The 13,945-nt window shown below is 37.7% G+C and overlaps 1 protein-coding gene across 1 annotated transcript in view; it reads left to right on the top strand.

Annotated features, from left to right (window-relative positions):
- The window catches only part of TRPM6 (transient receptor potential cation channel subfamily M member 6), a 69,054-nt gene extending 59,286 nt beyond the window's left edge, over nucleotides 1-9,768 (top strand). Inside the window, exons 36-40 of the mRNA XM_070935608.1 lie at nucleotides 1,254-1,336; nucleotides 3,468-3,673; nucleotides 6,524-6,575; nucleotides 7,313-7,413; nucleotides 8,998-9,768. Of these exons, the coding sequence (XP_070791709.1) occupies nucleotides 1,254-1,336; nucleotides 3,468-3,673; nucleotides 6,524-6,575; nucleotides 7,313-7,413; nucleotides 8,998-9,134 (579 nt within the window). The 3' untranslated portion in view covers nucleotides 9,135-9,768. The remainder of the gene's footprint in view (nucleotides 1-1,253; nucleotides 1,337-3,467; nucleotides 3,674-6,523; nucleotides 6,576-7,312; nucleotides 7,414-8,997) is intronic.
- Nucleotides 9,769-13,945: the final 4,177 nt, after the last annotated feature.

The raw sequence follows: 13,945 nt of genomic DNA, 5'->3' as shown, positions 1-13,945 counted from the left end.
AGAAATAAAATTATTATTATTATTATTATTATTATTATTATTATTCTTTAGTAGGGTGTCTCAAAGCTGTTAATATCATTGTAATAGAAACAGGAAAAATCAGAAAGAGTATTCTTCCTACCGTGTTTTCCCAAAAATAAGACCTTATATTATGTCTTATATTTTGTTGAACCCTGAAATAAGCGCTTGTGTTGTGACCCCGACTCCCGAGCCTATCCTAACAGAGGAAGAGGACTCAGAAGGTGATGGGGAGGAACTGACAAGGCCTCCAGGACCCTCCTTTCGGTTCCATCCGAAGGCCAGCCTGGGATGTGCCAGGAGGAAGGCATATCGGAGCACCAATTGATAGGGAGTGAGGATAATGAATCCTGGCTTGATCCCAGGCAGCGTCGGAGGGAGAAGCGTATGCAGCAATGGAAGAGGTGTGGGAGGGTCAGAGATTGAGCTGAGTTACAGAGCCACGCCCCACCAGGAATAAAAGTGGGTGGGATTGCTCTTCAGGCTTTGTGATGGACAAAGTTAAAACCTGAAAGTCACATCATGATCTCTGAAATTCAGCTTGGATATATTTTGGACTGAACATTGACTAAACTCTTGTCTCGTGGATAATTTGTTGCTCCTGGAACAGACTGAAGATAAATTCTCTTCTGCTTTATGGGAGTGAAAACGGTCTTGGCAGGCATTCAGCAGTTTGCTGCCAAAACCTTGGTCTGCCAAGAATTCTAATCTGTTTACCTAATAAAATATTGGCAGGCGTGCTTGGTATTACGTTTGCCTGTGTGAGGAAGGGGGACAGAACAGCTTGGGCTTATTGCCATGCACTCAAAAGCCCGATTGGGCTTATTATCAGGGATGTCTTATTTTTGGGAAAACAGGGTATTTGTCAGGGAAATAAATACAGGTGCATGGGATCAGCTCACTTATATTTCGTAAATTATTTCATGATTTTGTTTTCTAAGGAAACTAAATTTTCATCCTGTCATTTGAATGACACTTATGAGTACTTTTAAGTTTTCCCCACCCAAACCAATTAGTAGTTTTTGATGCAATCTCTAAACTGAGATTTCAGAATTCAGTCCTTACTTCATCTGGAAAGAGTCATTAGCCAGACTTAGTTAAATCACATTGTGTCATCACAATCTTAAAAAGGATGGACGTACTTAAAATGTGGATGAAAAAACTAACATTTTAAATGTTATTTTAAACATTACTGAAACAATATATCTAGGATTTTTTTGTGTTATTACTTTTAGGAAATACAGCAGCAAAGGGCAGCTCAGAAATTGATATATACCTTCAATCAAATGAAGCCCCATAGCATTCCATATACTCCCAGGTATGTGTTTCTAGGAATAAAATGTTGAATATAAATGTTAATTTATATATATTTTAATTGTTTTTAATATTTGTATTTCATGTTTTTAATTCTGGCTGTGCACCGCCCTGAGTCCTCAGGGAGAAGGGCGGTATATAAATTGAAAAATAAATAAATAAATAAATAAATAAATAAATAAATAAATAAATAAATAAATACTAAATTTATTCATTCTATATACAATATGTTGATTTAATTAATAATATCTGTCAATAATAGACAGGCAGATACAATTCTGCCCTAAAATTCCAACAATTATTAGAGGAACAGACAACTATTTTTTCACATGTTTTACATATTATTACAGTCTATATTCCATTGAAATGGAAACTGTGACAAATTTTATTTTCTTGGGCTCTAAGATCTCTGCAGACAGTGACTGCAGCCATGAAATTAAAAGATGCTTTCCTCCTTGGGAGGAAAAGTATGGCATAGCTATAAAACCAGAGTCAAAGCTATGGTTTTCCCAGTATGGACTATAAGGAAGGCAGAATGCTGAAGAATTGATGCTTTCGAATTATGGTGCTGGAGAAGACTCTTGAGAGTCCCTTGGACTGCAAAGAGGTCAAATCAGTCAATTTTAAAGGAAATCAACCCTGATTGTTCTTTGGAAGAACAGAAATTGAAACTGAAGCTCAAATACTTTGGTCAGTTAATGAGAAGTGAGGACTCATTGGAAAAGACCCTGATGTTGGGAAAAAATGAAGGCAAAAGGACAAGGGGACAGTAGAACATGAGATGGTTAGATAGTGTCATTGACGTAATGAACATGAATTTGGGCAAATTCCAGGAGACAGTAAAGGAGAGAGTGTGCCATGGTCCATCAGGTCACAAAGAGTCAGACATGACAGTGACTGAACAGCAACAACAATATTACATCATTCCTCCGCTTCCATCTCTTTATATAATGACCACCAAAACCTGATGTTACAAACAAGATACCGCTTTTCAGGACTGTGATAAATCCTAAAGGGATGATCCATCATATTAGATATTTATTCAGGGAATACAGTTAATTTGGGGCTTATTTCAACTCTCTGTCTCTCTCTGTCTCTGTCTCTGTCTCTCTCTTTCTGTCTGTCTGTCTGTCTGTCTGTCTGTCTGTCTGTCTGTCTCTCACTCTCTCTCACTCTCTCTCTCTCTCTCTCTCTCACACACACACACAATATACACGCACACACTCTATCTTATATATCTATCTATCTTGTTCCTTTTGTTCAGTTCAGTGCTGACAAAATTGCTCAAGTCAGATAGCAGTATGGCAAGATAAAATCCTTTTAAAGTGTGTACATTATTTTTTTCCTGATATTACTTCAAGCTTCTCCATTCATCTGTATTCATTTAATGAGCAACATCAAAATTTCATTCTAAATATTTAAAATGGAGATTTATTTGATTTACAAGATAATAAGAAATACAAGACACGCTTTTAATTCTGTGAATAGCGATTTCATTTGAGTATCCAACTTCAGAATTAGCAGAAAAGACTACATTGGATTAAGCCCGGTAGAAAGTAACCATGTAGGAATTAACAAAAGTATCAGAAAACTGCTGATTATTGCAAAAAAAGGGGATGTGCTAATAGTTTTATGAGAGTCAATCACTTCTTATATGTTTACCTGGGAATCACCAATGAATCTTCTAGGCTGCAATTATTGTATTTTTATTCTGTTGTTAAACCGCCAGTGGTGATTTGTCCTCTAATTTGTTTGCGAGGATTATGATAATAGATTTTCTCAAAGTAATGCCCAATTTCCCCATCAAGTTTGGAGATTTTATGAAATTCTGTCTGAAAATTAGGTCCTCATTAACTCTTAGATTAATTATCTCATGACATCTTTTTGGCTAAAGTCCTAAACTTACTTTTTGGGAATACATGCCATTTAATTCCATTTAATTCAATTAGGTTTATTTCTGCATAGACACGGATAGGATAACATTACATTTTAACATGTATTCTGCACATACTTATGTTTTTGAATGTTGTTAACATTATGATGTTGATGAAAGTTGTACGTGAGATTAGTACCCTTTATTCATCAAAAGCAGTGTGAAGAACACCTCCTGAAAAAATGCTCTCATTTCTTTTCAGATTCCTTGAAGTCTTTTTAATTTATTGCCATTCAGCCAATCAGTGGCTGACAATAGAGAAATACATGACAGGAGAATTCCGCAAGTACAATAACAACAATGGGGATGAAATCACACCTAGCAATTTGCTGGAAGAAGTTATGCTGGCTTTTTCTCACTGGAGTTATGAATATACCCGAGGAGAACTTCTTGTATTAGATTTGCAAGGTGAGTAAAAAAGACTGTACCATGAAAATTAGTAAAATCAAAGCTAGAAAAATTGCATATGACACTTGAATGGCTAATACATCTATTTGGGTGTCAGTATTTGTGGACTATAGTATAGTTTATCAGATACAAGAAATGTTCTATGAATACAGTCCATAATATATATATATGTGTCTGTGCACACACACACACACACACACACACACACACACACAGGCACACAAATATCCATCTATTGTTAGTGGTTAAATGATTAACAATGACTTCTAGGCCTGTGTGTATGCATCTATAGAAGATTGTGCAAGCATGCCACAGGTTCTGTCCTTTCTTCGTTGTGTGAGGAACATGATATTGCATTTCTGCTTTCATCATTCTACCTTCTTTCCTTCCATCTTTGCAAATGCCATGGGGGCCTGTGTGAATTAGTTCTGATTCACCTTGAATATTTGAGATTTAAGAATAAATATGATTTGTTTTAAGGCTGGGCTCAGAGATTTGAGGACAAATCCATTTGATCTGAGCTGTTTCTTTAAATTTTAATGGAAAGGCTCAATAGTTTCTTTTGAAATATTCCACCTGCATCTCTTTTAAGGTTGAGATCACATGCCTGAGACTCAATAGGCAGCAGCACTTGCCTGAATTTGTCTTAGCTCAAAGCAAGGTAGGATTAGGCTTGATTAATACTTCAATGTGGACTTGCCTGGAAGTTGCAAAAATTCTTTCTTTCCACAAACCCTTCACTGCTGATGGCAAGCAAATGAATCACCAAGTATTGCCTAATTATCATCAAAAGTCCACCTTTATCTTAAAAAGTATGAGGAAAGGAGAGCTCCTTTTTTTTTTTTTGGAAGAAATTTGAATTAAATTAAAGCTTGAAGACAATACTAGAAGTAAAAAAAATTAAAAACCTAGAAAATCTATACAATTATTTTTCAGTTGCTTTCCTGGAGTGCAGGGCTTGGCCTCGCATTGCATCGCACTCATGTCTGAAATACCAAGGCATTTCCAGGTTGAAAGGATTAGCTGGTGACATCACCATTGCCAGGGAGACACCTGGTTGGGGGCCCCTTTCATGTCCCTGTTATTGTGCCCAACCAAGTGGTACCTATTTATCTATTTGCGTTTGCATTCTTTCAAACTGGTAGATGGGCAGGAGCTGGAGCAAATGACAACCCTACAACCCTAACCCTAACCCTAACCCTAACCCATCACACAGTCTATTACACAGGTTCTAACCATGTGAAACACCGTATTTCCCAACTGGGCACAATACTAAGTAATTATTGAGTTGTCCATAACGGGCAGGGAAATGTTGCTGCCTGTGATCACCGGTTTCTAGGGATAACTAAAACTAATTAACTAACTTGGCATAACTGGTTAGAAAGCTTGACCCCCTAAGCATTGACTCTTTGTTGGCTTTGGTGAGGTGAAATGAGTGCAGGGCTGGATTGGATTGGGTTGGGTTGGCAAGCACAATAACAAAGCTTGACCTCTTGCTGATATGGGAAAATATGATAACACAGAGATCATTTGGCACAAATAAGATAGTAGTCATAGCCTTGTCACATCTGCATTCCTGAAGTAGTGAGATTTGGAGTTAACCTGTGTTAACCTGGCAAATTCATGCTATAGTATATGTATTAATCTTTTGAGTACTGCATACCACCATTACTTATCTCTTAGGAAAATGAAAGTGTGGTTGCTTGGTATAGAACATGTTTCAAAAAAAAAAAAAAGAAAGAAAGAAAGCACAAGTTAGATGCATCTATATTTTTGCTCTCATGCTACCTCTCTTTAATGGAATTGTACGATGTGGGCGAGAGCAGCTATGGAAACTATGGGTTCTTATAGAATCTAGTCCATATGCGGTCATAGCCAATTCACTGTCAGGGATAACTAGTGCACAAGTATCACAAGTTGTTAACAGAATAAAGAATTTGAAAAAAATAAGAAACAATATAAAGCATCTAAATCCATCACTTATACACAATATAATAGAATCAGAGATTCCTGATCCATGTTTACCTAACTGTTCTATCTTCTTAATAATACAGTTTCAATTTACATCACTTTTTAAAAAACTGTTTTAAAGGAAGTTGACTTGTTCCAAAGTAAAGTATCAACCACCACTAGGGCTTCATGAATGCCATGAAGTCCCGCAGAGATCATCAACAAAGCATCCTTGAAGACTAGTTTGCCTTCTGATAAATGGATGTTTTGTGACTGGCCACACAATAGCAGTTTTGTGACTAGGGAAGTCATCCATGGAAGCTTTTGCAATTCCGGAATGGCCCATAAAAGTTATCCAACTTTGACATAAATAAATGAAACATTAAAATGCTTAATGTAAGCTATTGTTTCAGGCAGCAAAACAAGCTTACACAATGGATTAAATATGAGGATCCAAATTTCAGCCTTGATCTAGATATTCTGGAGCATATGAAGATTTCAGAGCTGGAATATGTCTATGGTGTTTATCTATTTTATTCAGAGTAGGGAAGTTTCCTTGCACAAGGAAACCAAGTTCTTGGTTTTCTCTGACATTAACATATATCCTATTTATATATAATTCTAGCAATATACATTTGGATCCATAAAGTATCTTTGAATTATAGCCTTTATATTGTTTGCTTTACATTTAAATGAAAATTGTTTTAAAAATAGTTGAGTATGCAACATTTGTTTGTCATAGTCTAAAGCAATTTATCATTTTAATATTGTTTTTTCATTTTTACTCTGTAAACCAAAAGATTAGATAACTATATAATAATTGCACAGGTTATAATTTCACAAATGGTTTTAAAGAAGACAATTACCTTCTAATAACCATTATAAATTTGAATTCTGCAGGTGTTGGAGAAAACCTCACAGATCCATCTGTTATTAAACCTGAAGACAAACAGTAAGTATCTCATGTAAATTTATCATATAAAATGTGACGTATTCTCCATGATTCAATTAATCTTTGATATCAACTGTAATGCACATATGCATATTTTTACACATTGCTAACAGTGATGTTCTGTTTGGTTAACAGCACAGTTTTGTATATGTATCTTTTTAAATGGCCGATTAAGAATAATGTAATGCATTGACACAAAGGTAACTGAAGAAAACTTAATAAAGCTATAAATGCAGATATTTACCGAAAAACCTGGCAACAGAAGAGATAAATATTTGACTTATATTGAGTGGGCATAACTGGTTTCCCAGTTCATTTCAGATACTGTGCTGAGGTTAATATGTTGTTTCTTGTGTTTTAATCCTAGGAATGCACAAGAAATGGGCTACAGTCAATGAAATGCTATCTAACCATAGTTTCTCATAAGTAATGCTCATGACACTAGTTGAAGGATTAGGTTTTACCCTCCAGCTACTTTGCAAAGTGGTATCTGTGTCAAACTAGATTGTGGCTATGAGTTTAGAACATTAATTTTTAATAAGTGCTACATCGTCTGTGCTAATAGAAGCTCATACATTGAAGCATGTCTTACTCCATTCCTCCTGCACTCATTCTCCTGTTTAGGCAGGTCCCCCCAAAACCAGGCATCCAACTAAACGTATTTGTGATATGCAGGTGGAAAAGGTGTGTACAGATATTGTGACATTAATTGTTCCTTTGTTATTTTCAAATTCTAGAGGGATGACCTTTGGGCCAGCAAACCTTGGAGAAGAAGCCTTCAAAAACTTCATTTCAAAGCATTGCTGCAATTCTTGTTGCAGGAAACTCAAACTTCCTGGTATGCATAGCAAAGCTCTGAACGTTTTTGAACAAATCTGGCCTTAGGGCTAATTCCTGAATCTAGGACTGAGCTCACTGTATTGATGTTGGTAACAAAATATTCCAAGAAAGAGTTGTACAAATCAACATTTTCCATTAATATTTTGAGGGTCAGCACAATACTAACATACATCTAGAAAAAAAGCAACACTCAGTCTTATTTATTGGTTTTGTATTTCAAATCTGGATGTGGCAAACTTAAAATATTGGGTGCACTTTTTTAATGTCAAAAGTCTCACTTGGCTTTTCACGATCCTTTCCAAAGATGGAAGGGACAAGAAAAGGAATGAATAAAAAGAAAAAGAATTATCTATATTAGATTGCATTCCTTATTATCACATTCAAATTGGCCATTTTTGTAGAGGGCCCCAAGGCTTTGCCCTAAAATGTCATATTAAACACACAATCATGTCTTTTCTCTAAATAGGATATTAGATTAGTTGTTTTAGTAGAGTGACCAAAGCAGTAGATTTGAAGGTTAAATAAGCAGTCTTTCATTTCTTTGTTTTACAATCTAATGGATTATAGGAAGGAAGTAATAATAAAAGTATTTATTTTCTACCTGTATAATTAGTATATTATATGAAGATGTCCTGCATAATTGAAGCTATATTTCTTCAGTTACTAATATTAATACATATTACCAAGATCCACTTGGATGATGGCTGTGATTTTACTCTTTTGGAGCTCTATCTACTTAGATTTTGGGTCCTGCAGCAAACTTCAGAATGATAACATTGATCTTAAAATCTATCTTCCCTATGACCAAGGTTACTGCTGTTAAGATGATAGAGTGCTGAGTTACAAACTGGGAATCTCTATGGTGTACCATCTGATTTATGGTACCTGTCTGGGTAAATGTTGGAATCTCCTTCACTGTTCATATTAGATGCCAATGTCCGATAATGGATAAGGCACAACAAGAAGAAGTTCATATTAGAGGACTTTACTCTTCATGTCCTATAGATGGGATCAGAGAGTCATGATTTCCATGGCATGAATCAGGGACTTGTCCCAGATAATCTCTGCCTCAGGCACATGACAACATAGGTTGGATGTTTTTGGATTTTGTCCCATAACAACTTTGTGTGCTGTGACCTGGATATACAACACCTTACACTTTAGTCCCTTGCTGTGGCTTCATACCTCTTAGTTTAGATGGGATTGATTGCCATCCAGGACTTTCTTGAAGAAGTCCACAGTAACTGATGGATCTGGAGGGAATTTGAAAGGTGCTTGGGAAGTTTTCCAATATCTGGTGGGCAGCTCTTTTGATTTAGGTAATTAACTTCTGGTAACAGGAAGTGGCTTGGAAGCTTGATGTTCTGAAGATTCTTTTTGTATTGGTTCATCTTAAGGAGTTCTGAGGAGCAATGGAGATGAAGCATGAGACATTATTATTATTATTACTAGTAATAGTAGCTCTGGATATTTTAATGTTGTATATTACTTGTATGTTTGTTATTGCTGGAATCCTTGGAGATTATGGCAGCATGTAATAAAGATATATTATCTAAAATAAAGCTTTTTTCTGTTTTCATAGATTTGAAAAGAAATGATTATGCATCTGGGAAGGTCAATCCAGCTTTTGAAATTGAAACAGAAATACCAATGGCAGCAGAAGATGAGACTGCAAACAATAGGAATGATGAACCACTGGAATATTATACTCGGCTGTGAAGCAAGATAAATGATAAAAATGATAAAAATTCTAATTTTTATCATTAGAATTTTTTTCCTGAAGGGCCAAATCCTGGGAGCTCCACTACCTCCATTGTCTGTAATATTCTAGAATAAAGAAAGAAAAACCATTAATGTGAAAGGGTTTGCAAATGAATTCCTTTAAAATAAGGAATCTCCTCTGTTTTTAAAGGTTATTCACCAAGGTCACTGGATTAATTGAAGCAGTGCCAGTGCTTCAATTTATGAATGTTTAAAAGTGTGTCACTTAAAATAAGAAAAGTTTCAATGGTTATGAGAAATTGGAAGATTTCCTAGAAACAAATTCAAAGAAATCCCCCAGATGGCAACCAGAAATATTTAGTCCTGGTCAAAGGTGGTCAGACATGTTGACAAAATGGCCAGATAAAAGTTGAGGCTCAAATTTTCCAAGAAAAGTAGTTCCAAAGTCCAGGAGTTGCATCAGAAAAGGTCTCCTGCATTCATATATTTTATGAATGTTTTGTTCATCTTTTTACTTTAACAGAGTATCCTATAATTATGGCTGGCAATTTTAATAAAGTTTTGGGTGTTTGGGTTGACCATGGCTTTACTTTAAGTTAATTCTAATCACATACACTGAAAATATTTATTAAATTTAATCTGATGGGTATCTGTTAACATTTGAACTCATTACAATGAGAATATATTTTTTTCCACAGTTCCCCATCAGACCTGTTCCTAATATTTTTTTGTATCTAGATTTTTATTGTTTATGTGTGTGTCTGTGTAAATAAAACAAGTTCTTATATAAATGTGCTGTAAATTACTTGGAATTTGATCAAACTTTAATTAGGATGACTGAAAAATGATATCCATATGATCACCTAACTTGGAAATATAAGGTACACGATCTTATTACAAGTCAGATTTATGATTTAAGTTAACTTCATGTTTTTTATTCTGAGCTGGAATCAAATTCTCAGGGCTTCAGGCCTAGATTATCCCTACAGACAAAAGGCAGACTGAACAAAGATATTTTCTCACAAAGTCATGTGAGCTTCTACTAAGCTACAGCCCTTCCCAACAACAACAAAAAGAATAAAATGTTAGTATTGAAATAGTGTGAGGTATTTCAGACAGAGCACGAGCTCTGAATGAGGCTGCACTGTGTTGCCCTAAAATTATAAGAAGAAAGATAGCTAAATCTCCTACATGAATGTATCTGACAGATGTTTTCCTCAGTCTTTATAATGAGGGTTAGAGTAACTTAAAAAGAAGACGTAGAAACGCACCATAGACACACATTCTAAATTTGCACAGTATGCAGATTTAACACTCTTGTCAATATTAATTGTCAACATTTATCAAACGTGCCTTGTTACCTGAAGAAGCTAGTATAATTTAGCTCTTGGAATGGTTCTCCTTTAATTTCACTTGAGTCCTCCAAGTCTTAGGAATCAATGCAAGGAAAGAAAATCTCAAACAAAGAATAAATCTTTTCTTTACTCAATATTTAAACTTTGTGCAAGATCTCCCTCCCTCCCTCCCTTTCTCTCTCTCCATCCCCCTCCCTCTCTCTTTCTCTCTGTATGTGTTTTAGGAGAGATGAGGAATAGATCTATTTAACATGAACTGTACTGGCCACCATTGCCTTCTTATATGCACATGAAAATAAATACATTATATGGAAGTGACTATCTTTATAATCTGTGTGCTCAAAAGCCAAGAAAAAAACAAAAACAAATTGGCAATTCAATGCTTTAGGGAAGAGGCGAGTTATTTGGGTAGGAAGAGGGATCGTTTGTATCCCCTGACATTTTCTAGCATTTTTACCATTATTGAAATCATTGCAGCTTGCTTTTATTACCATAGTTTTGTTACCAGATATATAACCTTCTGGAGAACTTTTGATCCTGTTTTTAATATCCATTTCTTTCTCATCTCTTATGCATCCATCCATCCATCCATCCATCCATCTATCCATCCCTCCCTCCATCCATCCATTTATCCATCCATTAATCCATCATGCTTTGTTTGCATTTCTTGTTACAAATATGTGCCAGGAAGATCCCCTTAGCATCATTGAAAAACTGCCTCCTGTGAAATTGTACATTTTGTGGTCACTTTATTACTTTAGGTTCAACTCAACAGCAGGCAGATAAACAACCATGAAGTAACTCTTTACATAAGTAGCCTTTTAATCTTAATATACACTGCACCAGTAAGGGTCCCATGGAGAATTTTAATTCATTGTTTGCACTGCTGGGTGACATAAATGCTACAAATTGTAGCCATGTCAACAGCAAACATTGACATAGTGGAGATGTTACAGTTGATGTGCTCAAATTCAAACCTTCCTTTAATCTAAGAGCAGGAATAACTTCAATTTCCAGGTTTTGATATTGATCTTATTATGTATCCACCACAGTGAGTCTGTATTCAGTTGCTTATATTTCATATGGGAATCAAGGTGTTCTAGTTCATATTATTAGTATTGTGATTTCTTTGGAGTCATGATCTATCTATCTATCTAGATCCGTACCAGTCGGGCTTCAGGCTGGGGTACAGAATGGAAACGGCATTGGTCGCATTGGTTGATGATCTCTGGAGGGCTCAGGACAGGGGTTGTTCCTCTGTCCTGGTCCTATTAGACCTCTCAACGGCTTTTGATACCATCGACCATGGTATCATGCTGCGCCGGTTGGAGGGGTTAGGAATGGGGGACACTGTGTTGCGGTGGTTCTCCTCCTTCCTCTCTGACTGTACGCAGTCTGTGTTGGCAGGGGGACAGAGGTCGACCTTGAGGCGCCTTGTTTGTGGGGTGCTGCAAGGGTCAGTCCTCTCGCCCCTCCTGTTCAACATTTATGTGAAGCCACTGGGTGAGATCATCCGTGGTTTTGGGGTGAAGTTCCATCAGTACACTGATGATACTCAGCTGTACATCTCCACCCCGGACCACCCCAATGATGCCCTTGACATGATGTCCTGGTGCCTGGAGGCCATGCGGATTTGGATGGGGAGAAACAGGCTCAGACTCAACCCCTCCAAGACCGAGTGGCTGTGGTTTCCGACGTCCCGGTATAGCCAGCTGGTTCCATTGCTGACTATTGGGGGTGAGATCTTGGCCACCTCAGAGAGGGCTCGCAACTTGGGTGTCCTCCTGGATGCACGGCTGTCCTTAGAAGATCACGTGACCGCTGTGGCCAGGGGGGCTTTTTATCAGGTTCGCTTGATTCACCAGTTGTGTCCCTTTCTGGACCGGTACGCCTTGCGCACGGTCACTCATGCCCTCGTCACTTCCCGTCTGGACTACTGTAATGCTCTCTACATGGGGCTCCCCTTGAAGAGCACTCAGAGGCTCCAACTGGTCCAGAATGCGCCGCGCGGGTGATTATGGGAGCGACTCGGCGCACCCATGTAACATCTGCGCGAGCTGCACTGGCTCCCGGTGGTCTTCCGGGTGCGATTCAAGGTGCTGGTTACCATCTTTAAAGTGCTCCATGGCTTAGGACCTGGGTACTTATGAGATCGCCTTCTGCCACCGATAGCCTCCCACTGGCCAATATGCTCCCACAGAGAGGGACTCCTCAGGGTGCCGTCGGTCAAACAATATCGACTGGTGACCCCCAGGGGAAGAGCCTTCTCTGTGGGGGCACCTGCCCTCTGGAATGAATTGCCCCCAGAGATATTATGATCCCCGACCTACATACCTTTCGCCGTGCCCTTAATACTTTACTGTTTCAACAGGCTGGGCTGGCTTAAATAACGAATTTTAATGGGTGTTTTAGTTTTTTAATACAGGGCCAAATTTTTTAATATGTTTTAAATTGTTTTTAAATTTTATGGATATATGTGTTTTATTGTGGCTGTGCACCGTCCTGAGTCCCTCGGGAGAAGGGTGGTATAAAAATTTAAATAATAAATAAATAAATAAAAATGATAATAAATGAGATTTTTCTGGTGGAAGCTCAGAAACTGTCCCAGGAAGATCTTCTCGACCTTGGCCCGGGTGTGCTGCTAGGTGGAGTAGGGCACAAGGGCAATCCTTGAAGATTTCTTAATGCAGTTGGTTGTATCTGAAGGGCCACTGGCTAGCAATATTCTAAGTTAGGTGATTAGCAGAGGCTGCAGAAACAATGCTGAACTGGTCAAAGAACTGACCAGTTGAATGTCTCACTTGAAATGGCAGGACAAGTACAGAAGCAGGGGTGAAATGCTCCCGGTTCGGACCGGATCACCCAATCCAGCAGTGATGGCGGCGGGTGGTTCGGAGAACTGGTAGCAAAAATCCCTGCCCCTCCCCCATGCCCAGCTGAGCCGCAGGATCATCAGAGGCTTTTTTTTTTAACTTTTTAAAAGTATTTTTTCTACAACCTCTTCCGACAAAAAAATGCTTTTAAAAGTAAAAAAAAAAAGCCTCTGATGATCGCGTGGCTCAGCTGGGATAGTCAGAGGTTTTTGAAAGCATTTTTTTCTGCAACCTCTTGGCAGAAGAGGTGGTAAAAAAAATGCTTTGAAAAGTCTCTGACGATCCCAGCTGTGTTTCCTGATCAGCAGAGAGGTATTTTTTAAAATGCCTCTCTGACGATCCCAGCTGAGTTTCCTGATCGGCAGAGAGATATTTTTTAAAATGCCTCTCTGACGATCCCAGCTGAGTTTCCTGATCGGCAGAGGCTTTTCAAAGCATTAGAAAAAATGCTTTGAAAAGTTAAAAAAAAAAAAAGTTGGCCACGCCCACCCAATCACATCCCCCCCCCCACCAAGTCAGGCCCACAGAACCGGTAGTAACAAATTTTACATTTCACCCCTGTACAGAAGTATAATGTTCC

The sequence above is a fragment of the Pituophis catenifer genome, unplaced genomic scaffold, assembly GCF_029215685.1.
Source record: "Pituophis catenifer annectens isolate HBS135680 unplaced genomic scaffold, rPitCat1.0.hap2 SCAF_2, whole genome shotgun sequence".
In the NCBI taxonomy this organism is placed as follows: domain Eukaryota; kingdom Metazoa; phylum Chordata; class Lepidosauria; order Squamata; family Colubridae; genus Pituophis; species Pituophis catenifer.
Note: the sequence above shows the minus strand (reverse complement) of the source record. Positions and strands in the feature narration are given on the sequence as shown.